Source organism: Echinops telfairi, unplaced genomic scaffold (assembly GCF_000313985.2).
Source record: "Echinops telfairi isolate 266 unplaced genomic scaffold, ASM31398v2 ScPeMD7_18;HRSCAF=68, whole genome shotgun sequence".
NCBI classification, from domain to species: domain Eukaryota; kingdom Metazoa; phylum Chordata; class Mammalia; order Afrosoricida; family Tenrecidae; genus Echinops; species Echinops telfairi.
In genome coordinates, this window is record NW_022103915.1 from 97,172,847 (window position 1) to 97,199,921 (window position 27,075).

Here is a 27,075-nt window from a genome sequence, read left to right on the forward strand (position 1 = left end):
CTGGGAGTAAGGCTGACTTTCTACCCCGTTATCAGTTTCAGTTGCCGAAGCCCACAGGGGCATTCCGAGTCAGCACTGACTTGATGACCGTGAGTTTGGTTTTGGTATAGCGTTCTGTATTATTTAAAATAGGGCTAGGATGTTTGGGTGGAACCTGTTTTTCACATTTAATGACTGGCTCAGTCGCTGTGTTAGGCTCTTTTCTAGGGAGAAAAAAAATCAGTGAGAAACACACACACACACACACACACACACATGAATGGACTTTTATAGTACGACGAAAAAAATCTTATATCAAAAAGTGTGCCCACCCAGTCAAACTTCAGTCCATGGGTCTGATGCTATCCTGAGCCCTCTGTAGACTCATGCAGCTTTTGGGTGAAACAGAAAGGAGCAGTGGGAAGCTAGTTGATCACGGGCCCGTGGATGCAAGGTCAAGTGGATTCAAGGTCCACAGGGACATGGCAGGGCCCCAGCACGCCCAGGGTCAGCAGGTCACATGGTTGTCAACCCCAGAGCCAGCTGTGTGTGACCCAGGCAAGCAGGAAGCAAAGAAGTGTGTGAGCCAAGTCCTCACTGCCTGTCTTAGAAGAAAGCCACACTCCCAGGAGGCATCACCAGGCTAAGACCTACCCGATCAATAGGTTGGCCTCTGCCCCTACCTCCACACAGGTGCCATTGAGATGACATCAGATGTAACCACTCAGTAGCACCAGTGTTCCTGATTCTCCCCTTGCAGAAAATAACTCTCCACTGCCCATTTTGAACCTGAGATCAGCACGGCTTCCTATTCCATCAAGCTGCATGCCCTTGAGAATGTTCCACACATTCTTCTTCCTGGCACTCTGATGGGTTGGGTGTGGCTAAGAAGCAGCCCGGGGCAGTTATTCTATGAACTTTGCTGCCCCCTACCCGCCCCCTGTTACCAAAAGGAAACAATCTCCCACAGAGGACAGACGCGTGGCAGCGTTCCTCGTCGTTTTATTTTTACCATCAATAATGTTACTTACCAGGTGAACACCCTTTAGGGAAAGATTTTGTTTCAGCTCAGACGCTGTGGTGGTCAAGAGACAGACTCTGGACCAGACTGGCTCATCTCTTAACTGGCTGAGAGATGCAAACTCCCTACCCCGAGTTCTAGCCTCTTTACAGGATGGTCATCCCATTTGCTTGTGAGGAGCCCGTGATTTTAAATCTGTGCAGCGCTGCGAATAGCACCCGGGACAGAGTCCGTGCTGAAACAGTGTGCATTGGCGGCATCATCGCCCTCAGTAGTGACAACTGTGGATTTAATATGTAAGTTTCCAAGCATTTCATCCAGTTTGGGTTCAACACTAGATTGAGGAGCTGTCTTGGCTACTTGTGACTGCTTTGTGGAAGTTACTGACTACAGAATTTCCTCTTCTTAAATGAAATTTGGGTAGTTATAAAATTTCTTAACAATATCATTCATTCTAACTGGGCTTTCAACATTTTTTTTCAACCCAGATTCACTATCCTTTCATACTCATATCACCGTTGATTTTGAAGTGCTTTGGAAACACAGCAAAGAAACTTTAGGATTCTTCTGCATCTCATTTTTTGTAAAAGCGAAAAATTAGAGCTAACCTAAATGATTAGGAGGAGAATCTAAACAAATTCTGGTGGGTCCATACCCATGAACTGTTAAGGGGGAAGATCTTTAAATATTGTTTATTAACGAGATTCTCAGAAGAATGAAGAAAACAAGTAGAATAATGTATTCAGGATGGTGTCATCTTTTTTTCTTCTTTTTTTTTGTGAGGCAGTGAGTGAGTGAAACAGTGAGTGAGTGAGACAGAGAGTGAATCAGTGAGTGAGAGAGTGAGGCAGTGAGTAAGAGTGAAACAGTGAGTGAGTGAGACAGTGAGTGAGTGAGGCAGTGAGTGAGTAAGGCAGTGAGTGAGAGTGAAACAGTGAGTGAGTGAGACAGAGAGTGAATCAGTGAGTGAGTGAGGCAGTGAGTGAGTGTGACAGTGAGCAAGGGAAGCAGTGAGTGAGACAGTGAGGCAGTGAGTGAGTGAGACAGTGAGCAAGGGAAGCAGTGAGTGAGACAGTGAGGCAGTGAGTGAGTGAGGCCGTGAGTGTGTGAGGCAGTGAGCAAGTAAAGCAGTGAGTGAGTGAGACTGAGTGAGTGAGACAGAGAGTGAATCAGTGAGTGAGTGAGGCAGTGAGTGAGAGTGAAACAGTGAGTGAGTGAGACAGTGAGTGAGTGAGACAGTGAGTGAGTCATGGTGTCATCTTTAAAAAAAAAATCCACCAAATGATAATGCAGTCATGAGTCATTTAATGTTCATGCTATGGTTGGTGAAATAGGAAGTTACATGATTTAGACGTTGTGTGATAACAGGTTCAGTCCTTAAGTTTCTGTTGAAGTCAAATTCATATGTAAGTCATAACAGTTAGGTGCAGTTTGTATCTAACCCCTTTGTCTGATGTTTGCATCAGTTTATAGTGTGCCTTTCTCTGCATAAAAAAAAATTAAAGTAGTTCCAGATAAAGGAAAACATCTTTAACATAACAATAATGTTATAAATCATTATGTGTAGTGCAGTATTTTCATATAAGAGGCTTGCGGGGACCAGCGAAGGGGCAGGGGGAGCTACTGGCATTTCTGTAGTTGGCCATCGCTGAATGGTCATGTGGGCCATGACTGTCGATCATTGGTTTGGGCAGGTGCATGTTTATGTGAGGGAGCTTCAAAAAGTTAGTAGAAACATTCCACCATCTTTTCGTTGTATTTTTCTACCGATTTTCTGAAGCCCTCTCATATATGAAGCTGCATAGAAACCGGTCGGAAATGATCACACGAAAGGGTGGTTTGGTCAAAGAATTTCACAGTATCAGTGATGTTTAAATTCTCAGACAGGAAGGGAGCTCATGCCTTCCTGCAGAAACTCAAAGGTCATTTTAAACAGGGAAACATACAGTGCTGTCCAATGGTTTTACTGGAGTCTTTTTTCCCCTTTCAAGGTAGGAAAGTGGCGATCTTAAAAAAAAGCAGCAGTATCCCCCTTTCATGAGGTTGCTGCCCCTACTGGAGCGCTTACCCTGGTTCATTTCAGTTCTGCCCCCAGCTGAGATTTTTGTTTGTTTCCACCGCACATCTACTGGATTAGAATCTACACTTTAACAGGATTTCCCAGGTGATTCTTGGGTAAGGTGACCAGATTTTAACATTGGTAAAACGAGACACCATTGACCAGGGGGAGGGGGGTGGGGGTTCTTGATTAAAAATTTGGTCTATATCATTTTGCCACCACTATAAAATATAAATAATACGAGTACTGTCTGCTAAATTCTAGAAAATGTATGTATTTATGAAATAAATTACTTACCTAAATTATCTGATTAGCTGATTTGTTGACATCATATGTTTAACTAGCACTAGCATGCGCAGTACGATGTGTATCGTCTGAGAGACAGTTAAAAAATGTTTTCGTCATTGCCAATGCCAAAAATTGCCATTGTTCACTAAGTCCAAACAATGGTGGTCGAATTCTTTTTTTTTTTTTTTTGGTTGTCGATTTCTAACAACTGATCAACAATGCGAACTTTGATAAGCAGTTCTCGATAAGCAGTTCTCAACAATCATTTGTTATTAAAGTTCAGCATTATAAAATTAACAAAAATAATATAAAACTCATATCCTGGCGAAATAGCCACATGGCAGCTGAAAACCCTATATACCCTTCCCCTTCCGCCGTTCCCTAGCTTGTTGTCCATTCTTTCCAAAAATCGGGACTTTTTTATTTTAAAATGCCGCGGGACGCGGGACAAATTGTTAAAAATCGGGACTGTCCACCCAAAGCGGGATGTCTGGTCACCTTCTTCTTTGGACCTTGTGAAAGCATAGATTCCGATCAGTATCTGGGGCAAGAAGCCTTGGTGGCTCAGTGCTTAAGTGCTTGCCAGCTAACTCAAAGTTGAACCTACCCGCTGCTCCGTGCGCGAAAGGTGTGGCAGTCTGCTTCTGTCGAGATTTACAACCATGGAAAGTCTAAGGGACAGTTCTCTGTCCCCGTTGGGTTGCTCCGAGTCAGAATTGCCGAAGGGCAATGAATCGTGTATCTGGGGTGCACATGCCAAGTCTCAGCAAGGGGATGAACCAGAATAAACCCATTCAAAGCCTGGCTTATCCAGAGTGGATTTTAAGTCCCCCAGTAGGGGGATGCTGTTTTCAAAAATACATTAAATGCTACCAAGTGGTACTCCTAGGGCTATCGTGGTGAGACCTAAACAGGTTGGCACGGGGAGCCTCAGCCTTCATTCGGCTGAAATCACCTGGAGGACTGGTTAAAACACAGATGACTGTCCCGGCTCCCGGGGTTGCTTAGGTAGTAGATGGAAGTGGGGTAGGATGTGCAGGTGAGCAAATCCCCCAGGTGTGCTGCTGGCCAGGGATCCCATTTGGGATCCATGCCTTGTCTGAGATTGCATTAAGTGTGCTGTCAATCCTTCAAAACAGAAAATAAAGCCAGGACCAAAAGGAGGAAATATGTGACTAATTTGCCTCCAGGAATAACTGTCTCTCTTGCCATGAGCCCCAAACCAGATGGTTCCCGGCTACCATTACTGAAGGTCTTGATCAAAGATTCTGTAGACGAGTCTTGATCAAAATGTAAAATAGAATTTCATGTTCTCCTGGAATCCAGAATTTTGTGAGCCACTGGATGAGCCCCAAAGGAGCCCGAGTGGCAAAGAGGTGACTTGTTGAACTGCTACCTGCAAGTCAGCAGTTCGAAACCACCAACCTCTCCAAGGGAGGAAGATGGTGTTTTCTACTCCTGTCAAGAGCTGCAGTCTCCTAAACTCATAGGGGCAGTTGTACTCTGACCTCTAAGGTGAGTGGGAGGCAGCATTAACTAGATGGCAGTGAGCTCGGTTTCGTTTTGTTTTTTTGGATGTTGACATGCAAACGAGACGATTGTTGACAGATAATCCTTAAGCCTTTAACCAAACATATCCCTGAAAGTTGTTCATTTAAACAATAATTTCACCTCATTACTACAGAATGTCTAGCATTGGACTCTTTTAACCAGCTGTCCACGTGGGGTCCGATCGACAGCAAGGTAGCTAGAAAGGTCATCAGGCAGGGAGTTTAAGTTAATGTCCGAGGCATCCTTCCAGTGCGGGAGAGTGCAGAATGTGGTCACCATCACTCAGTTGTGCGGGGGCGGGGGCGTTGTTCGATGCCATTGAGTGGGTTCCAACTCAGCGGTCTGTGTGCAATGGAACTAAGCACTGCCCGGTCCTGCAACGCCCTTCCAGTTGCTCTTACATTTGAGCCGTGGTCACAGCCACTGGCTCGATCCGTTTGTCCAGGGCCTTCCCCATGTCGCTGTCCCTCCACTTCACCAAGTACGATGCCCTTCTCCAGGACTGGTCTCCTGACAGCGTGCCCGGAGCAGCTGAGACCCAGGCTCACCTCTTTGCCTCTGCGGCACGTTCTGGCTGTATCTGGGTGTTCTCTGGCAGTCCCTGGTCATGGGGCGTTCCTCGCCAGCACCACGTTGCAAGTGCACTGTGCCTTCTGCGGTCCCTCCTTCACAGGCAAATGAGGTGATCGAGCTTGTACTCGTGAAATTGTTAAAGCAGTGTCTGGTTTGCTCTATAGACAGATATATATTGGCAACAAGAAGAAGAATAAATCGGGAAAAATGTTTAAGTAAAAAAATATTTATTAAAAATATATATATATTTATTTATGATTTTTTTTTTTTAATTTCCAGCACACAACTTTCCTGGTCTTTTTCTCACATATGGATTTTCCTTTTTCTTGAAACTTGTTCATAATGTCTTCATGATCACTTCAATCTTTTCTCCATTTATTGACAACTGCCTTGTGCATTTACAAGATCTTGTTTATTGATAAGTTGTTTATTGACAACTGCCTTGTATATTTACAAGCTCTCCATGAGCAAAATTAATTGTTCTGGAATTCCCATTCTTCACAATGTTCCCCATAATTGGTTATGATCCGCACCGTCGGATACCTTTACATAGTCATAAAACTCAAATGAATAACCTCCTGGAATTCTCTGCTTTCAGCCAGGCTCCATCTGCATCAGCAGTGATAGCCTCCATGCCATGCCCTCTTCTAAATCCCATTTGAATTTCTTGTAACTCCCTGACAACATACTGCTGTAATTAGCTCTGAATTATCCTCAAAATTTTACTTGCATTTGATATCCAGGATATTGTTTTAAATCTGGTGGGCCACCTTCCTTTGGAATGGGTCCAAATGTGGATCTCTTCAAGTTGGTTGGCCAAGGAACTGTCTTCAAAAAGTCCTGGCATAGACAAGCGAGTGCTTCCAGTGCTTCATCAGCTGGTTGAAACATTTCAATTAGTATTCCATCAATTCTTGGCATCTTGTTTTTCACTAATGGCTTCAGTGTAGCTTGGGCTTCTTCCTTCATGCTACCTGCTCTTGACCATGCACCATCTCTTGAAAAGGTTTAAAGTCAACTAGCTCTTTTTTGGTACAGTGACTGTGTATCCTTTCATCTTGTTTTGATGATTCCTCAGGCAGTCAATATTTTGCCAGGAGAACTTTTCAATATTTCAACTCAAAGTTTGAGTTTTTCTCCACTTCCTTCTTCTTCTTTTTTTAATCATTTTATTGGGGGTTCTTACAACTCTTATTACAAATCATACATCAATTGTATCCAACATATTTGTACATATATTCCATCATTCTTTTCTAGACATGTATTTTCCATTGAACCCTTGGGATCAGCTCCTTTTTTTCCCCTCCCTGTCCCAACCCTCATGGCCCCCTGATAGATTGTAGATTGTTAATTATTTTCATGTCTCACACCGACCACTGTCTCCCTTCCCCTCCGGTTTCTGTTGTTCTTCCCCCTGGCTGGGGGTGTGTGGTTATGTGCCATTCATTGTGATCAGTGCCCCACTCCCTCCCCACCTCTCCCCGCCTTCCCCATACCCTTTTGGTATCTCTATTCCCAGTCCTGTTCCTGGTTTCCATGTGCTGTGAGTTTTATCTCTTGCTTATACCTATGTACATGCTCCCGTCTAGTCCAGAGTGGGAAGAGGCACTGAGGTCATGATAGTGGGGGGTGAGGAGGCCTCCAGGGAACACAGGTATATTGCATGCCCCATTCGTGCTCTACTGCACCCTGATTGACTCACCCCCTCACTGCGACCCCTCTGTGGGGGGATGCTCCATTGTCCATAGATGGGCTTTGGGTCTCCGCTCCAATACCCCTCCATTCTCACCAATGCATTTTTGTTTGTTTGTTTACTGTTTGTTGTGAATCTTCTGATGCCCGTTGCCCAGTGTCGACACTTCACGACCACAATGGCTGATGTGCTTCTTGCATGTGGGCTTGTTGCTTCACTGTTGGATGGCTGCTTGTTTAACTTCAAGCCTGTAAGACCCCAGACGCTATATCTTTTAATAGCCGGGCACCATCCTCTGTCTTCACCACATCTGCTTATGCACCCATTTGTCTTCAGCGATCGTGTGTGTGTGTGTGTGTGTGTGTGTGTGTGTGTGTGTGTGTGTGTGTTGGGGCTGGGGGGCGGTGAGCATCACAGAATGCCAGTTTGTTAGAACAAAGTGTTCTTGTATGGAGGGAAGGTATGAGCTGAGGCCCAAGGGCTGTCTGCAGCTTCAGTGTATTCCCTTATAAATATATGTACATAGGCCAATACCACTATTGTTCTGGATTAATGTATTTGCATAAGTGCACACCTCTGTTAATCTCCCTATCTATGCCTTTGCTTCCTAGAGCTTGCCTCTGTTTCCTTTTGCCTCCTCCTGCCCCACCATCACTTTCCCCTTCTTCCACCTCTTAGTGCTTCCTCTCTAGCTTGGTGTTGCTCTAATACTCTACAGGATCTCTACCTCTCCTAGATGCTGATTCTGCTTCCCTAGTTGTTCCCCTGTCCATGACGCCCTCCACTCACCACACCCTTCTCCCCATCTCCTTCTTCCTCCTCCACCTTGCGGGGGCATTGGCCCCATTGCCTTCTCCCCAGGCTTCCCTCCCATGGTCCAACCCATATAATTAGGCAAACCATTCATGTCCTAGTCTGAACAATAAGAAAACATGGATGAAGAAAGAAAAGGGAAGAGAAAAAATAAAAGAAAAAAACCCTACGTAGGTCCAGATCTGTTTGCTGGTCCCCAAGTGTGAAACCCTCCCCCCTGGTCCTGAGGGAGATCGGGGACTGCCCCTCCTAGCCCAAAGTCCATTCTTGGGACTCCTCAGGGGCTCTATGGATCCGCTTTATTTCAATTGCTGGTCTGTTATGCTCCAGTTAGGGGACAACATGTCTTGAGCTGTTGGGAGTCCCACAATCCTCTCTGTGCCCCAGCAGCTCCATGCAGGGACCTCATCCTCTGGGTTTGGTGAGCCCATATGGAGTCTAGGCCGACTGCCCCTTTCTCTTTTTCCTTCTTGGTTTGCTTCCATCTGGGTATGGTAGGTCGGTTCATTTCCCCCATCAGAAGGTGTAGTGTCATTCCCTGTGGCACACACTTCCAGTGTAGGGGTCATAATAGCAACAACAAGAAGAATAAAATAAATCAGAAAAAAATTTTTTAAGTAAAAAAATATTTTCAGCAGAAACTGTATGTTAGAAACTTAAATAGTAAATAGCCTCAAGGAACAAGATTTAAAAGTAAGCGATAATATCTAGGACTTTTTTTTTTTTTTTTTTGCAGGCTCAAATCACTTTTATTACCTTTTTGTATAAATTGACTATGTGGTAGCCACAGCTGGAACCTGGGTCCTCTGCACGGAGACTCTGGTGTGGGTCTTCACAAGATGGTCAGTGAATTCCTGGTAGGGAGACTTGGTGAACACTGTCTCTTTCCAGAGGTCAGGGGTCAGATAGCTGTAGGTCTTGGAGATGGCATCAAAAGTGGCTTTGGCGAAGTTCCCCAGGGTGGCTGTGCAGCCCCTAGCCGACGTGTAGCAGTCATCAATCCCTGCCATCATCTGCAGTTTCTTGGGCACAGGGGCTCAGACGATGCCAGTGCCCCTGGGGGCAGGGATAAGTTGCACCAACACAGACCCACAGCAGCTGGTCACCTTGCAGAGGACTGTGTGGGGCTTGCCGATCTTGTTGCCCCAGTAGCCTCTCCGCACGGGGACAATGGACAGCTTGGCCAGGATGATGGCCCCTCGGATGGCGGTGGCAACTTCCTTGGAGCACTTGACACCCAGGCCAACATGGCCATTGTAGTCCCCGATGGCAACAAAGGCCTTGAACCTGGTCCGCTGGCCGGCTCGGGTCTGCTTCTGCACAGGCATGATCTTTAGGACCTCGTCCTTGAGAGCCATCCCCAGGAAGAAGTCAATGATCTCAGACTCCTTGATGGGCAGGGAGAACAGTTAGATCTCCTCCAGGGACTTGATCTTCATGTCCTTGACCAGACGACCCAGCTTGGTGACAGGGAGCCACTCCTTGTCTTCGGCTTTGCCCCCGCGAGCTCCGCGGCCTCGTACACGGCCCCGACCATGGCCGCAATCATGTCCCCGCAAGCCGCTGCCAAAGCCTCCGCGGAAGCCGCGGCTCCCGGGCCCCGGGGCCTCCAGGCCCTCGCGCTGCACCGGCGTCATCCGCCATTTGGTGTTTTCTCGAAGAAGCTAGGACTTTATTTTTTAATCTAGGACTTTTAAAACATGATTCCTTGCCTTATTCCACCACCTGTACCCTAGGCCTGCGCTGGCCACCGGGTTTACTCTCCCTTTTGGAGAGCTGTATTGAGAGTTAGCCCCAGGAAAGGCCCCGTGTAGCTTGACAAGACATTTCACTGGTCAGGGGAGCAAAAATCTCCAGTTGACGTGTATGTCTTTAGAGTTAAAAAAAAAAAGTTCTATGAAAGCAAGTCTTCAAAAAAAGGAACCAGCAAGAAAGCAAGCCTTCCTGCCTCTGCTTGTGCCCAGCCTGGTGGTCAGCCCCTTAAAGCCTGCAGAAATGCTCACCAGTTGAGATTGCCTCTTGCGTGCTTTGTGGCCCCTAAGTAGCGGGAACACTCCACTGTGTCTCTTACCAAATGAGCCCATCGTTAGCTGCATCGGCTGAGCGAGTTCTGCAGCCCTCGGGTGTATTGCTGCTGAGATTTTTCCTTTCCTCCCTTGAGGTGTGTCTGCCTGGATGACAAGGAGAGGTGGAGTCCTCAACAGCTGCTGCGACACAGCTTCATAAATCCCCAGCCAAAACTGCCTTTGCTGGATCAAAGTCCTGAAGGTGAGTCTGTTGCTGTTCTCTTTGGACAGTAAATTATGTTGAAATTATACAGAGGCCTAAAATGGAAAGGGTCTGCTTGGATTATTTGTTTCAACTGTTTAAACGGCGCAGTAGCTCCTGTGCACAGCGGCTCACCAGAAAGGATCCACCATTTGAACCCACTAGCGGCTCCACGGGAGAGAGATGTGGCCTTGTTCTTCCGTAAAGATTTACGGGCCTGGAAGCGCTGGGGGGCAGTTGTCTTCTGTCCTGTAGGTAGCTGTGAGTCTGACCACAATGAATGTGCAGAGCTGTCCATAAGTCCTCTGATTTGATGGGTACAGTGTGGTCGGAATGTCACAGCCCTGGTGGTGCTGGGGGCTAGCCATCAGGCTTCTGGATGCAAGGTCGGCTGTTCAACGTATCAGCCCTCAAGAGAGAGATGAGGCCGGGTGCTCCCATCAAGATGTATAGCCACAGAAACCCGAAGGAACCGTTCAACTCCCTTCTACAGGGTTGCTCAGACTGGGAGTTGAGTCGTTGGCAGTGGGTTGGGTTTGGATTTTGGGGGGTGGGTATGTTTGGAACTGTTTGGACATCCTGCTTTTTGCCAGCCTCTGTGGATGGAATGTCCATTGCTATAGCCTCGTGTTTAGTATCTCATACTCATGCCACCCTGACTGCATGTAACCAGGTCCCCCTAAGGAGCCTCGATGGCGAAAGCCATCTGCAAACTACCGCTAACCAAAGCGGTTGGCTGTTCAGACCCCACCCCGGGACTCCCTGGAAGAGAAGTCTGGCCATGTGGCTCCATGCAGAGACACGAGACCCCAGGGAACAGTTCTCACGCAGGGCTCACTCCGCGTCAGGAGTTGATTCAGTGGCCATGGCAACAGCAGATTTCTCAACCACTGCTTAAATTCCTCTTTGAGGGCCACCCTTCACTGTGACCCAGCAGACGAAGGAGCCCCAGTAGAAGCCAGGGGATGGGTTAGGGAATCTGGATTTGGTTTTCGGTGCTAATCACAGAGACACATACTCTCTGTCTCAGGTACCCCCACCTGTAGCATAGTGGGTTCCATAATGGGCTGCTAGCCACAAGGTCAACAGTTTGAAACCACCAGCATCTCCACAGGAGAAAAACGAGGCTCTCCAATCCTACATAAAAAGTTACCATCTCAGAAGCCAACAGGGGCAGTTCTACCTGTGCGACAGGGTCCCTGTGAGTCCGAGTGGACTCGATGGCAGTGAGGCGTGCGTTAGGAATAACAAGTGGCGATGAGGAAAGCAAGGGGTCCTTCTCCAACTCCTGGTTGAGGCCTCTCTCCCAGTGCTCCCCCCTGTTGGGTACGGTCTTACACCTTTGCAGGGGATTGTAGCTCTCCCAAGATTTTTGTGCCTTATTTGCCTCTCGCCCTATGTGTCCCCTCAGACTCTGGAGGACAAGATTATGTTGAGACTGTGATCCCCAGCAGCCAGCTACCCAGCGCCGCCTTGTTCAGTGAGACTCACAGGCAGTTCTCACGCTACTTCATTGAGTTTGAAGAGCTGCAACTTCTTGGCAAAGGGGCCTTTGGAGCCGTCATCAAGGTGTGGTACAGAGTTGCCCCCAGTTCCTGTGCGAGCTCCTTCTCGCTTCCGTTTCCACAGACGCGTGCACCTTGGGGAACTGGGAGGGACCTTTGGGGTGGGCAAGGAGATTTGAATGCCACCATTGGGAACGAAGATCAGCTTCAGCTTCTGGGAGTAAAAGGCTTTATTTAAAGTTACTTTGGACACGTCTAGGGCATATCGTGCCTCTTCCCTTACTTGATATAGAGCACTTGCATGAAAAATAAAATTAAATATAAAATGATTATAATAGCACTTCGAGTGGAGTCAGGACGTCTCGAAGCATTTTCGTGCACTTTGGTTCAGGAGGAAATGTGGTCTCCTTTGCTCCTCCTGTCTGCTGTCAGAGCAGCCGTGGATAGAAAGGGCTCCAAGGTTAGCCCAGAGATGGGCTCTCCCCGGGAAATGGCCCCAGGTGGTTTTGATGGCTCTTATTTCTGCGCTATTACTGAGCTGGGAATGAGTGATGATGATTAGAGTGGCCTGTTTTCAGGTCTTCCTCTCTCCATCCCTGCCTATTTGGCTGACTTTAAAAATTACCATTATTATCTGCCCCTCACAGAAAGGGGTTCCAACTGCTCTCGTATACGGAAAGTATTTTTACTGAGTGTAGGAGACCCAGATTAATACCTTATTGTTAAATCCATATACAGTACATGACACCTTCACACGTGAAGGTGATACACCTTTAATAGGGTAGGTGTGTGTATAGGGTTCTGAGATGGTGGCTAGGAGGTGCATGCTAGTGTTACGTTAGACACTGAAAAAAATTTTTCTGCAGCAATCAGATCATGAAAAGGAAGTTACAGTATCGTGGGAAAGTTTCCGCTTTTTTTTCAAAGTGTAGATATTACTTTTAGGTGCCAAAATGGGTTTGCTGTGGGCAGACAGATATATATCCCCATCAGGATGATCATAGTTCCCTACCTCACAATGTCATTTTGAGCACATCCTTTAACTTCTGTATACTTCAGATTCCTATAGTCAGACATTAGCACTAAGAAAACAAGACTATTAGCACTGTTCATTCCTTGTACGTACTTGAAGGATGACCCATGAATAGAAACGCATCTATTCACCCCACCCCCCACCCCCGCCCCCCAGTCCCTGCTCATGATGACCCGTGTGCATCCAGTGCGAACTGCACTCCACAGGGTTTTCAGAGGCTGGTTTTCCGGAAGTCGGTCACCAGCCCTTTCTTCTGAGGCACTTTTGGATGACCATGAACCTTTTGGTTAGCAACCACACCACGTGCTTTCTGTTTGTTTGTTTGTTTTTAAATAAATATTTGTTGTGAATTAGGTTGGGGGGCACAGCTAAGTGCTGTAGCTATTTGTTTTTCCACCCCACCCCTGAGACTTCACACAGTAAAATATCTTAGTAATAATTTTCAGCTCCAAGTTTTTTTCACTAGTTTCTCCCTGTGAAAATCCTACTGCCCTTTACACCTCTCCTCTCTGCTTCTAGGTTAAGGCAGGTAGGGCTACGCAGTGACCTGGTATCTTATAGGCAGCTGGATCTCCACATATTTATTTGTGTACCTTGTCATTTTAATGAATGACTTCCCAGTTTCCAGTGTAGCTAGCTCTACACCCCTGTCGGTGACTTGCAGCGTGATAGCAGGGTAATAGTGGACTTTAAGATCAGGTGGTGAAATGCATGAACAGAGAGCACATTCCGAGTTGCAGGTCATGTGCCTGCTGTTCCACAAACACTGTCTTCCCATCTTATGACATTCTCGGGAGATAGACATTACCCTCATTTTCTGGACAAGGGAGCTGAAGCCCCAAAGAGCTACTTAATTTGTGTGAGTTCACCGCACCACGCGATAGAGATGAAACCAACATCCAAGCCTATATATTTGTTCACTTCAAAGACTAGTGGTCTTGCTGATGCTGCCACACAGAACAAGCAATGTGCATCTCACTGAACTTTACAGTACTGCTTTCTCACTCCTGGAGGCCGGTTTTCAATAACCGAATGGCAAGCTGATGAGCTTGGCTTTGCCTTCCATAGTCAGCTAGCTTCTCCTCCGTCCCTCCCCCTGCTTGGAGCAGTTCACTCTGCACACGGGCCACCAAGAGTTGAAAGTGATGGACAGCAACAAACCACACAGTTCAGTGCATACATCAGCCATCTGTCTTCAGGCTCAGGGATAAAAGCAATGAGCAGTATTATTGAGCACCTTGATAAACACTTAACCCACCTGATCTCTCTTAATCCTGACAGTCACACTTTGTGGTAAGGGAAGTGGTATAAGTGCCATTTTTTTAGGTAAGAAAATGGAGTGTCATCGAAATTAAGTCATTTCTCAAATCCATGTTAGCCTTGTGAGTGGAAGAATTAGAGTTTGCATTCACCTGTTAAAATTTTTGGTGTTTCGTTTTAATGATTTTAAGTGCGTGCAAGCAAAGACCAGAAACAGAAAAGCAGAAACTACCTGAAAGACTTTAAAAGTCTCATTGTTCATCAGTATAATTCACTTTAAAACCAGATTGACCTTGAAGTTTAGATCGCAGATACAGGACTGGAAGGTCAGGGCAGAAAATATCGGTACAATTGGCGACTGAAATGGAGAGTGTGTGTTACTAGGGGTCTTGTCAAGTTGACTCCATCTAGACAGGAGTAAGACATTTCCCCTTTTTTTTTTTGAATGGAGACTTTGCCCAATGGAAGTTTCAGACATATGGTTCTCAACTAGCAACTGTTGTTGGCTTTCACCTGGAACTCAGTGGTCTCCTGGGAAGTGGGCATCACGGCGCGGTATAAACGCCTGCCTGCGCATGGCTCACATGGATGATGGTACCCGGTCCCTTCCCCCCCCTCCCCTGCGGCAGGTGCAGAACAAGTTAGACGGTTGCTGCTATGCGGTGAAGCGCATCCCCATCAACCCAGCCAGCAAGCACTTCCGCAGGATCAAGGGCGAGGTGACCCTGCTGTCGCGCCTGCACCATGAGAACATCGTGCGCTACTACAACGCCTGGATCGAGCGGCACGAACGCCCAGCTGGCCCCGGAACACCACCCCCGGACTCGAGACCCCCGGCCCGGAATGGGCGAGGCGCGCCGGGACCACCAGCGGGCGACACCAAGAGTGTGGACAGCGTGGAGGCCGCCGCGCCGCCCCCCATCCTCAGCAGCTCGGTGGAGTGGAGCACGTCCTGCGAGCGCTCGGCCAGCGCCCGCTTCCCGGCCACGGGCACGGGCTCCAGCAGCGACGAGGACGACGACGAGGAAGATGACCGAGATGGCGTCTTCTCGCAGTCCTTCCTGTATGAGCACTGGGGCAGGGCTGTCCCTGGGCTGGCTCTCCTCCCATGTCAGACACCCCCATCTTTAATCCCAGCTGAACCCCCACCAGGGGAGAAGTACTTTATTTAGAAATCCAGGCTGTTAGGTTAAAAATGACAAAGCAACAAACAGGAAATCCACTTTGAGAAAGTGTCCGAGCGTAGTTTGAAGTTGTTTGAATATCATAATCTCACTCAAAAATGCAAGTCCAGGAGAATGGCAAAAGAGAAATCCCTTCCATTATCTGATCTTAATACCCTTAATAGAATTCCTTACACGGCTTTATTTTCAGACAAGAGGCTTAAAACTCCGTGAAGAAATAATTTGAAGGCCTGTTATGAAGAGCCTGCCGCAGTTCCAGTAAAGATTAGCAGAGCAACCCACTGTGATCCTAAACCAAAGCTGTGGGTCTCGGTCCACCTTTGTCACTTACCTTCATGGTTGTGCCTGGCTTAACTTCATTGGATCCAGTTGGATAGAATTGGTCATAGTTCCTAGCCATTCACTTTTTTTTCCCCCTCCTGGTAAAGTAGGTAGATTTTTATTTAAAATGCGAGTTCCCCATCTTGTGTGTTAGGCAGGAAAAAGTCTGCATGGTGTGTGTAGAAGCATGTGGCCGAGTAAAGGTATAGCCTCTCGCCGCTTTGGCCCCTAGTGATGACCAAGCCTGTTGATGCTTTGAACTAGAGCAGAGACTGCTTTCTCCAGCATCACTCTCCTCTCTCTTAAGACCCGCTTCAGACTCGGACAGTGATATCATCTTTGACAATGAAGATGAGAACAGTAAGAGTCGGCATCAGGTAAATACGGAAGGGACACTGTTTTATAAGGTGGGTGTGTAAGAAAACTAACCTCCGATGTTCTCAAACTCAGGTAAAACGTTAGAGCCTTGTGCCCGGCCTGCGCATTTGAAAGCCATCAATTGTAAAACTGGATTGGTCATTCAAAAGATAGGCCATTCATAAAAGGGGGCTTCAAAGAGTCAGTGGGGAAATGCCACAATTTTCTCAAAGTCCATTTTCCACAAAATATTTACTTACAGCAGTGGTTCTCAACCTTCCTAATGCCACGACCCTTTAATACAGTTCCTCATGTTGTGGTGACCCCAACCATTAAATTATTTCCGTTGCTACTTCATCCCTGTCATTTTGCTACTGTTATGAATTGTAATGTAAATATCTGATATGCAGGATGTATTTTCATTGTTACAGATTGAACATCATTAAACATAATTAAGGCATAGTTTATTAATCACAAAACAATATGTGATTATATATTGTGTAAAGTTTATGTGTTTTCTGATGGTCCTGGGTGACCCCTGTGAAAGGGTAGTTTGACCCCCAAAAGGGGTAATGACCCACAGGTTGAGAACCGCTGACTTAGAGGTTTAATTTATCCACATGATGAAATATGCCCGCTTTTAGAGGACCAAACTGAGACAACTGTTTTCCTTTTCTTTTATGACTATTTCTAATGATAACAGATTCCTAGAGGATTGGGGGAGAAGTTTCCACAAGATGGGTGGGGGTGCAGGTTGGATGGAAAAGAATTGACTGGCTAGACAAGTTCACCCAGGCTTTACCTTAAGCATTCCCTCTATCAGTCAATCTTGTAGAACATAATTTGCAAAGTGTGAAACATGGCCCAGTAATGAGTTATGACATCAGTTTAGAGAGTCACACGGCTTTATTTCATGGTTAAGACAATGGAGAGGACTAGAGGACTCCCAAGTGCATCCCACGTGAATGCTCAAAGGGTGCCCTGTTTGTAGACTCCCTTTCTCCCGAGTATGTAGAAGGGTGTGATGTAAACTCGGTTGGATAGTGAGAATCAGGTCAAAAAGGTATGGAAAACACTCCTCGTCGCCCACTTCTGGCCCCACTCAGTGGTGCTTTGAGCCAGTGGCTGAAGCTTCTTAGCTGCCAAGCTGTCAGTTGTGGCTGCAGAAGAATATTCTTCGGGTAGATGGGGGAATGCAGTTAATGTCATGACTTTATTACCAGGACTGAAAAAAAATTCCAAGCCATGCTACGGATACACTCCTAGTAGCTAGAGAAAAGTCCGTGTGTAGACTATGTTAGATAAGCAGGTCAGTGGATTTCAAGGCGGTTTTAAAGCATCGCCTGATACTTCTCACAGTTAAAAATTCGCAAGTGATCAAACCTAACCAGGAATAATAACACAAACCACCTAAACTTCCGGCAAAGCAAAAGTCACCACATATATGTTTGGTTTTAGGATAAAGTTACTGTGAGGGCACCAAACTTGTCATCTCTGAGCCAGGATTTCACTTATTCGGAACGCAGTCTCCTTGAAGCTCAGATGCTTCCAAGGGATGACAGTTTTCTCGATGTTTGTCAGGGTATAGAACTGATTCACGAACAGAACTTTATTGTTTTTAGGACAGAGTTTTGGTGTGTGTTGGGTTGGGGGTTTTCTGTTTTTAAAAATACATTGAGAAGCATTTCCTTAGGCAAAACTCTCAATCAGAAGTAGTCAGATGCTAAATACCGCTGTTTCCTTACTTAGGGGAACAGTACAGAAATACATCTACTAAAATTAAGAAAAGGAATTTTTTGAAAAGGTACTGTACATGAGAAATGGAGTCCTGGTGGCTTAGTGAGTTGCATGTTGGGCTGCTAACCTCAAGGTCAGCAGTTCGAGCCCACCAGTCTTCCACGGGAGAATGATGAGGCTCTCTGTTCCTGTAAAGATTCATAGCCTGTGGAGCTCCCGGGGACAGTTCTCATCTGTCTTGTAGGCTCACTGTGCATCAGAATCAACTCAATGGCAGTGAGCTTGGTGTTGGTTTATTAGAGAGCGAGTTAGCTGTGGGAGACAGGCTAGCTGTGTGGAGACGTCAACTTGAGGATCAGGTGACAGCTGAGTGCTTTCTCCTTCATTAGGATGGCAGCCCTTTGGTAATATGGCCACATCTATGTTCTAGCTGTAGATTTTTCATCTTCTGTGTCCAAAATAAGCCCACCACCAAAGGAAGGCCTCCAGTAAAGCAGAAGCCTTCAAATATGTGCCTGTGCGTACACTCTGCCCATTTTAACTGTACAAGGATCTCTTGACATGGAGATCCCATTTTAACTGTGCAAGAATTAGCTTGACATGGAGTCTTTCAGTAAATCACACGCTTTTCATATCTGCCCTCTCATTTTCCCCAACTGTATAGCCGCGGACCTGTAAACTAGAGGTTTAGGGTGTAGCAACATTGCTTTACAAATGCTATCATCTTCTGAAGGACAGTGGCTGTGTCCTGCTTACTTGACCTTCTCCTAAGGCAGCGGTTCTCAACCTGTGGGTCGCAACCCCTTTGGAGGTCGAACGACCCTTTCACAGGAGTCACCCAATTCATCACAGTAGCAAAATGACAGTGATGAAGTAGCAACGACAATAATTTTATGGTTGGAGGTCACTGCAACATGAGGAACTATATGAAAGGGTCTCGGCTTTGGGAAGGTTGAGAACCACTGTCCTAAAGCCACAGAATTGCTCAGTAGGGAGCGAGAGCACAAATACTTGGTGATGGCGATGATCTTGTTTCTTCCAGCCCCTACGTTGAGTTCTCCTGTGTTCCTCTCGGGTTAGGGTGAAGACTGCAGTGAGAAGAACGGCTGCGAGCAGCACAGCGAGTCCTCAGGGACAACCGAGGCAGTGCACTACCTCTATATCCAGGTGAGGCCGGGGCGCACAGCTTGGTGAGCCAGCCACCCCTCGTAGTTGCTAGTCGTAAGAAGAGGACCTGCTGGCCTGATGAATTGGTCTGAGAGAACAGAAGCACCAAAGGCCCTTTCCCCCCAACCTTGACCTCATGCTTTCCGATCCCACAGCAGGAAGCAGCATGGGGTTACGGTTCAGGGAGGTTGAATCACCTCTGACGCAGCTACTCCATGGGTAACAGAACAAAGCAGTGCTTGGCCTCCACCTGATTCATGAGCCCATGGTTGCAACCACTGTCAGTACATTTCATTGCATGCAGCTTAAGCGACTGAAGTTGGCATCCTGGCCTCACCAGGGACAGCTGTGTGAACTCAAGAAAGCTTCTTGAACCCCTCTCCCCCTGCAAATTCCTCATCTGCAAATTAAGTAATGGCCCTAGCTCGGCCATACTGTGAGGAATAAAGGACGTGTGAAGTGCTTAGACCGGCCCGAGTTGAGTAAATGCTGAAGGCTGCGTGTTTAAAAAGCCCATGTGGTGCAGTTAACTGGGTTGGGACCAGTAAAGCCCGAGACCCCTACATTCTTGTACATGCAGAAGAAGCCCTGGCGTGGCTTTCGCCAGAGTGGCGTGTCCATGACCCTAAGAGAGAAGAGGCACTGGAGGCGGGGGGGCCAGTTTCAATGAGGCGTTATTCCAAGGGGCCTCGACACTGGCCTGCTGACACAGGTGACAGGCAGCAACTGGAGCAGTGGGAGCTGTTCTGTGTCCTCTGTCCGAAGAAGACATTTTTCCTCTGCCCCGAGTTACCAGGGTCTGTGGGTCCTTATTAGTATTTTCAGTTAGCCATCTGCAAGCAGGCAGACCTTTACATAGGAGCCACAGCGCTGGTGGAAGCATTAACCTTCAGACCAGATGTCGTTTTTCCCAAAGAGGCCAAGTGCGTGGTTGCTTTCCTGGGGTTGTCTTTGGTCTGAGATGTTCCCTATCATAAATAGTTTTGAGGTGTCCCTTATACAGGAGGGCTTCACAAAGCTCATGGGAAGACAGAATTCCAAGAGGAATGGAACTTTGCCACGTACTTTTTAAAGCCCCCTTGTAAACGCCCGTCGTCTGTCCGTCAGTCACCCAGCGGTGGCCTGCGGGTTGCTGGGATGCTGGAAGCAGTGCCACTGCGGCCGATGTCAGACACCAGCTAGGTTGCCCACGGTGCACTGATGAGAGGTATAAGAAGGCACTTGTCCTTCGAATAGCTTTTCCTGCGTGTCTGCCGTGTGCGTTCCACTTACAGTGAGGTGGACTGCGGACCAGGGAGGGAACAGGCAGTGAGCGGGATTAGGGCGGAGGAGTCGGGGAAGGCTTGGGAGGCCCTCGCTGAGCCCCGAGGATGAGTCTGGTTTTGCAGATGGTGTCCCACAGACAAGAAAGAGGGCAAGTATAGCTCTCCCTCTCTTTAAAAACTATGAAGGCATTTCTTTATGAGTAATCAACTCTGGCACTGGTTTGAAAGATGTCAACTAATTTCATAAATCAAGTGGTTTGATATTTGAATGATACTGCTTTGTTTTCCTCACACGTTAGTGGACTTGAAAGGGTTCAGACAAAGCCCCCCTGTTTGTAATGTTTTGCTCTAGCCTTGAAGGTCATTTGTCATGAATTTCATGTACAGTTCAGAAGGGCCAATGACATCATTAGATGAATTAGTCCTTGGAAATTTGACTGCGGAAGCAACCTTACAAAATAGAATTTTACCAAATTTTCTTTTTTTATGAACCCCCCCTCCCTATTATTTGTGACAAGGAGCTTAAATAAGTTTTCTTACTAGAAGTAACAGTACTGTAAAAATTAAAAGTGGTCTTACATGGAATGCTGAGATGATGAATACATCCCCCCATTTTTTTTTTTTTTGAATAGTGTTGACTTGCTTTTCTCAATGGAAACATGCCAGAGCTTTCCCTTAAGGGTTTACGGGTTTTTAAATGGGGGATAACATTGGCTGCAGCCGTCCCCTGCTTGGCCTCTGGTCCAGTCAGAACCCTGACGGCCTGTTGCTCTGCGCAGATGGAGTACTGTGAGAAGAGCACGCTCCGGGACACCATCGACCAGGGGCTGTGCCAGGACACCGTCAGACTCTGGAGGCTGTTCCGAGAGATTCTGGATGGATTAGCTTACATCCACGAGAAAGTAAGCGTTTCCTTGTTTTCTGAAAAGTAAGTTGATATGAAATTGATGACTGACCAAGCCATCCAATGTGGGTGTAGAGGAGAAAACAGCGAGGAAGCCTGCATCTCTTGAGCTGATCCGTGTTTGTGGAGAATAGAACAAATTGTCAAAAGATCACAAATAGCGCCAACTACCCAAGTTCAAAGAAAACATTGACGGTTAGGACACGGATTGGCAAGCTGGCTCACCTGTCAAATCCAGCTTGCCCCTGTTTGGGTATGCACGGTATGTATGACCTCTGAGCTTAAGGATGGCTGTACCCTTTGTTGTGTTGGAAAAAGACGCAGATGCAGAAGACTTTTATGCACATGAAAGAAAAATCCAATGTCCACATCCATAAATAAAGTTTTATTGGGACACGGACGATTGTTTACACACTGTTTGTGGCTGTGGTCATACTACAACCGCAGAGTGGAGTAAGTGTGACGGAGCCCATATGGCCTATACACCGAAACCAAGCTACCTTTGCTGGCTCAGGGTGACCCCTGTGGGTTCCTGAGGCTGGAATGTTTACAGGGAGCAGAAAGCCCAGTCTTTTTCTCCCACGGAGCTGCTGGTAAAAAGCCTCCTATTTACTGTCTGACCCTTTAAGAAAAAATTTGCCATCCCCTGGATAAAGAGGATCTATTTGAACAGGTATGGTTCACTTCACTGTTTAGAGCAGTGGTTCTCAACCTTCCTCATGCCACGACTCTTTTCATACAGTTCCTCGTGTGGTGGTGACTCCCCCCCAACCATCAAATTACTTTCATTGCTACTTGATAACTGTAATTTTGCTACGTTCGACCCCTGTGAAAGGGTCATTCGGCCCCCAAAGGGGTCACAATCCACAAGTTGAGAACCGCTGGTTTAGAATAAAATGAGAGCAACATTAATACATGCCAAGTTACCTGCTTCTAACTAAATTAGTGCTGCCCTTGCTGGAGATGAGGAGAGACCACAGAGGTGTCCGATAGGGGTCGGAACAGGAACGTAGTTTGTCACAGGTATAAACTGTCATTTCAAAGCTAGAAACTGTCATTACCATGGGAATGAGTGTCCCTTCCGGATGAAACCTGGAATTGTGATGCATTGCTCCTCCTTGTTCAGGCGGACTCCACCTCACAGTGACCCTGTCTGTTACAGCAGAGAAGAGCACTGCTCGGTCCCGCCCCGCCCTCACAGTGGTGCCCGTCTTGAGCCCATTGTGGCAGCCAATATAAAGAGACCCGTTTTCCCTTTACCGCAGTGTTCTGTAACTTTAGTTTGAGTGTATGTGCTGCCGAAGCGAGCACTTTCTGTAACTTTAAAATGTTTGTGCCATGCCGTATTTATAGTGAGGCTCCAGGACTATAATTTTTACATGTCTAGCTGGAGGAAAGAAAAAAAGATCAACCCACCAGCCAGCCACTCTGTAGGGCGACGATGAGGCTGTCTGCTCCGTCAAGAGAGACCGTCCCGGGAACCCACAGGAGCAGTTCTGCTCTGCCCTGTACAATCACTGTGACCAAGCGAATCAATGGCAGAGGGTCTAGTTGGTTTAATTTCATCGGTGAATCGACGTCTATCAGATATGTTGGAGAAAAGCCGTTTTCCTAGGCCGGGGAAACTGTGGGAATAAAGGGACTATGAAGAACAAAAATGGTATGAATGTGTCCCTGAAGAAAGCCAGAATTGTGTGATGCAGCAGAGAGAAGGGGGTTGTGGTAAACACAGCGGGGAGGCGGGGGGGGGTCCTTGGTGCCACAGGAATCCATTTGGATTTGACCTGATTGGGACCACCACCAGGTAGAAGGTGGAGAGGCAATTGTCTAGTATCTTAAGCTGGGTTCTCTAAAGTACCATCCGCCAGTGAAATTTAATATGTATCTTCATATGTGTGTGTACATACATATACAGAAATAGAAATTTATATCAAGAAAATGGCTCACAGTTGTAGAAGCAGGCAAGTCCAAGTCTGGGCAGGTTCTAAGTCAGATACTAGGTTGGGGGCTTCTGCTGACTCAAGTAGCGGCCAGAGCTAATGAGAGAATTGCCAGGCAGATGACAGGCTGGTGACTACAGAGACAAAAGAATCCAAGGTCAGATTGTAGGTCACTGATGATTCCCAGAATCTGGAGGCAATATGGCAGGCTATTGACTCAAATCCAAATAACCAGACATTGATGAACCACATACAGCATCCAGACTCAGCAACAACAACAAAAAGATCAAACAAGCTTTTCCACAGGGCCCACTTATATTGGAAGCAAGAAACACACACACCACCCCCAACCAGGAAATCTCCTGTCAGTTGGTTGCATCAGAGCTGTGATCGGAGTTAGGGTATTGTGCCCCACCCTGATCTTTGTGCTAGATCACATCACGGGATTACTAGGCCTTAACTTCAAGCCAGAAGAATCCAAGCCCAGCCAAGTTGACGGAAAGTCCAGCTGTCACGGCTGCAGTGAGATGTTGCAGATGTCAGATTGCCTGTACCCTAGAGGTCTTGGGGAAAGGCCTCCACTGTGTAAATATAAAGTATGCTTCGGAAATAGTCACTGGTTTCCTTGCTCTCACCCAACAGGGAATGATTCACCGGGATTTGAAGCCCGTCAACATTTTTTTGGATTCTGATGACCATGTGAAAATAGGTGATTTTGGTTTGGCGACAGATCATCTAGCCTTTGCTGTGAGTGTTTTTTAAATTAGACTGCAGTCGAAAGAGGGCTCATACCTGGAAAATCATGAAAGTGTGAGAGGACAAGATTGTTTGTGTGCTCATGAACTGCTGTGTCATTCTCAGTGAATTAGCAAATCTGAAGGAACAAGCTGCAAATGATCTTTTAGGCTTTAAATTGAGAGAGAGAGAGAGAGAGTGTGTGTGTGTGTGTTTTGAGTGCATTCTTTTTTAAAATAAAATGATTGGATTGTGGTTGATCTTTGGGTCACAGACACGCTATATTTGATGTGGCATTTTGGTGTACCATGCTAGACACTTAAGATTTAGATGCTCTAAACTTGAAGGGGTTTCAGTTGGTTTAGGGAAAAACAAAATGCCAGAAGAATCCGTTGTAGAGGACCTGGTTTGGGAAATAGTTGTCCTTCACAACCTTGTATAATATTTAACATGCACGACTACATAAAGTGAGGTGAGAACATTAGTGAAAGAAGAATTGGAAGATAAGAGAACATTTGCATGTGGTTGTAAGGATCAAAAATGATTATACAAAAAAATTTACATTTCATGTGGGCCTTGAAAAAGACTGGGTGGGAGCTCAGAGCAGGGATTCAAGACAGATGACTCCAGAGAGGAGAGTATCCGGGGGTGTTGAAGCCCAGCATGCTGTTCGCTGGTTGGTGGAGTGAGGATGTGTGTGTCGGGTAGCAGGGAGGGAGGAAGGTAGAAAGAGCGTTCTTGAAGGTGGCAGGCCTTAGGTGCCAGAGGATGAATTTTGCTTAGCATCACTCAGCAACAAAAGGCAGTAGTGAGTACAGTTAAGTTTAAGAGCAAAGGTAAACAGGGTTTGGATTAATGGTGAAAACCACCATAGAGGTGAAATTAGAAGGTGGAGAGAGAGGAGGCAGAAGGGAGGTGGATACAAGAAGGGTGTGTCCCCGACCGGAAGAGCAGCTCATGTTGAAGCAGCCCTATGGCCAAAGAAAGCTAGATGACCAGCTCTTGGTCCCCAAAGTAATGAATTTAGCTAGATCCAGGAGGCTTTAGTAAGCAGAGCTTCTAACCATTCATTCCTGTTGAGCCTCGAGCTGAGAATTTGCATTTCCGCCTCTAAGCCAAACCACAAGCATGTTGCCAGTAAGCCTTTTTTTTTTTTGTGCGTCCTACCAATAAGCCCGTTTTGAATCATAGCTACCCTGCATAAGGTTTCTGAGGCTTTGTCAATCTTTCGGGAGACAGGCAGCCTCACCTTTCTCTCTAAGCAGCTGGTGAGTTTGAACAAAGACCTTACCGTCCGTATCCCAACACTTACCACACCACCACCAGGGCTCCCTATTTCCATCCCACATAGATGGAATAAAAAACTCCACTTTATTTTTTTTTAACTCCACTTTAATAATATCTCCACCTCTGTAGGTTCTGATTCCATACATCTAGAGTGGAAGTGCAAATTCTCATCACGGGTTGATTCTAAAATCCGTGAGAATCGCAGCCCTGCCACTTCTCTCTGGTGTGCCTTGGGCAATTTTAATTCCCTGCTAGTTTCTACCCCTGAGATTGCACACATACAGTAAGACACATGAAGCTATGTGAAAGCTGCTGTTGTTAGTGGTGGTAGGAGTAGTGGAACTGTGGGGTGATGTCATGAAATAGTGGGCTAGAGTAAGGGTTCATCGAGGCTGTTACAAACGCCGGAGGGAGAGGAGGCTCCCTAGGAGGTGCTGGCAGTGGTGGAACAGAATGAGGGACCAGCCTAGAAAAGAATAATAAAAATTGTTCCAAAGAAAGTAACAACAAGGGGAAAAATAGAAAGGACTCTGTTGACATTTTGTTTATTTGTTGTTGTTGTTTCATATCAATAATCTCCTTCGTACATAGATTTTACTTTGGTATTTGAAAATAAATTTGTGTCTGTGAACTTTCAAGTGTTCCTCCACTGAAAACAGTCAGATGGGGAATTATCCTCTCTCGATTTCATCGCATTTGCTGTGAGCCTTAGATAAGTGAGTTAACAAAACAAGCAAAACTTTCAAACTCATACAACAGCACTATTTGTCATTCCTTTATTTCAGGGTCGTGTTTTCACTGAGCCTTCATTTAGAAATGAATAAGCCATTCCTGTGAAATAGCACAGCATGCTCATGTGGCATTTGGTTTATTTGTAGGCTGAGGGCAAACCGGAGGATCCAGCAGGAGAGCGCTTGATTAAATCAGACCCTTCCGGTAAGTCCAGAGCGCTGGCTGGCTGACTCACACATTAAAAACCAGGCCGTAAACTTCTCGACCAGACACCTGCTGTGCATTTGTAAAGATTCTAATCAAAGCAAATTGTAGTTATTTATTAACTTTGCCACACTATTAAAATGGCATCATTCTCCCCACACTCTGTTAATTGTCCTTCAGAACCCTAAGGAACCGAGAGCTGAAGTTGGTAGGATCACTCACTGTCTCCCGGGGGTAGGCAGTCATACTTTGTTTCCCGTAGTGGTAACGTAGGCCCCCCTGTGGCCTGGCCTGGCCAGAATCCTCTTCATCAGGCACTGCCCCCCTTCTGCACCAGGGAAGATTCTCTGGGTGGAACACAATGTGTGACTTACAGCTAATCCTGTTACAAACGGCACACACATCATGTTTTGTGACATGCTCCACTCCTGGGGGTCCGCTAAAAAAATTGAAAAGCCATCTTATCCATAGAGCTTATTATTGGGAAGCTTTCCTTTTTATTCCTCCATGTAGGTCATTTGACTGGAATGGTTGGCACCGCTTTGTACGTGAGCCCCGAGGTCCAAGGAAGCACCAGATCTGCATACAACCAGGTACAGGAGAAGCCTGTAGGGGCTGTGGAGGTCTCAAGGGTGGCTTAGTAATAAGGACCTCACAATCAAGGCCTTTAGGGGTTCATCACTCCCTCACTCCATACATATGTAATTGATGTCACCAAGCAATATAAACAGAAAATGTTGAATTGGCAAATGTTGCCTGTATTTATTTATTTTAATAATTTTATTGGGGACGCATTCAACTCTTGCTGTTGTTGTTTTGGCACTCTTTTTATTTTTGTATATTTATATTTTTATTAATCCTATTGTCTTCCTTTTTCTTTTTTTATTATTATAATGGTTTTCTTGCCATAGCTTACACAATCCCAATACATCCATTCACATACAGTTCTGTTATTCAACCTCATTGCATGGAGTTATCAGTGCTATCAGTTCCTCCATCTCCCTCCTTCCCCTTCTCTCTTTTTTTTCCTTACTGCATAGCATTTTATTTATTTATTTTCTTTCTTTCTTTTTTTTTTTTCTAATCGTTTTATTAGGGGCTCATACAACTCCTATCACAATCCATACATACATCAATTGTATAAAACACATTTGTACGTTCATTAACCTTATCATTCTCAAAACATTTGCTCTCCACTT

The 27,075-nt window shown here is 46.3% G+C and overlaps 1 protein-coding gene and 1 pseudogene across 1 annotated transcript in view; one reads left to right on the plus strand and one right to left on the minus strand.

Annotated features, from left to right (window-relative positions):
* Window positions 1-27,075, plus strand: part of EIF2AK4 (eukaryotic translation initiation factor 2 alpha kinase 4) — a 112,099-nt gene that overhangs the window by 45,139 nt on the left and 39,885 nt on the right. Inside the window, exons 10-18 of the mRNA XM_004712698.4 lie at window positions 10,139-10,245; window positions 11,657-11,814; window positions 14,673-15,106; window positions 15,856-15,925; window positions 18,723-18,809; window positions 20,854-20,976; window positions 23,561-23,665; window positions 25,819-25,876; window positions 26,390-26,469. Coding sequence (XP_004712755.1) covers window positions 10,139-10,245; window positions 11,657-11,814; window positions 14,673-15,106; window positions 15,856-15,925; window positions 18,723-18,809; window positions 20,854-20,976; window positions 23,561-23,665; window positions 25,819-25,876; window positions 26,390-26,469 — 1,222 coding nt within the window. The remainder of the gene's footprint in view (window positions 1-10,138; window positions 10,246-11,656; window positions 11,815-14,672; window positions 15,107-15,855; window positions 15,926-18,722; window positions 18,810-20,853; window positions 20,977-23,560; window positions 23,666-25,818; window positions 25,877-26,389; window positions 26,470-27,075) is intronic.
* LOC101657447 lies at window positions 8,735-9,621 on the minus strand (annotated as a pseudogene).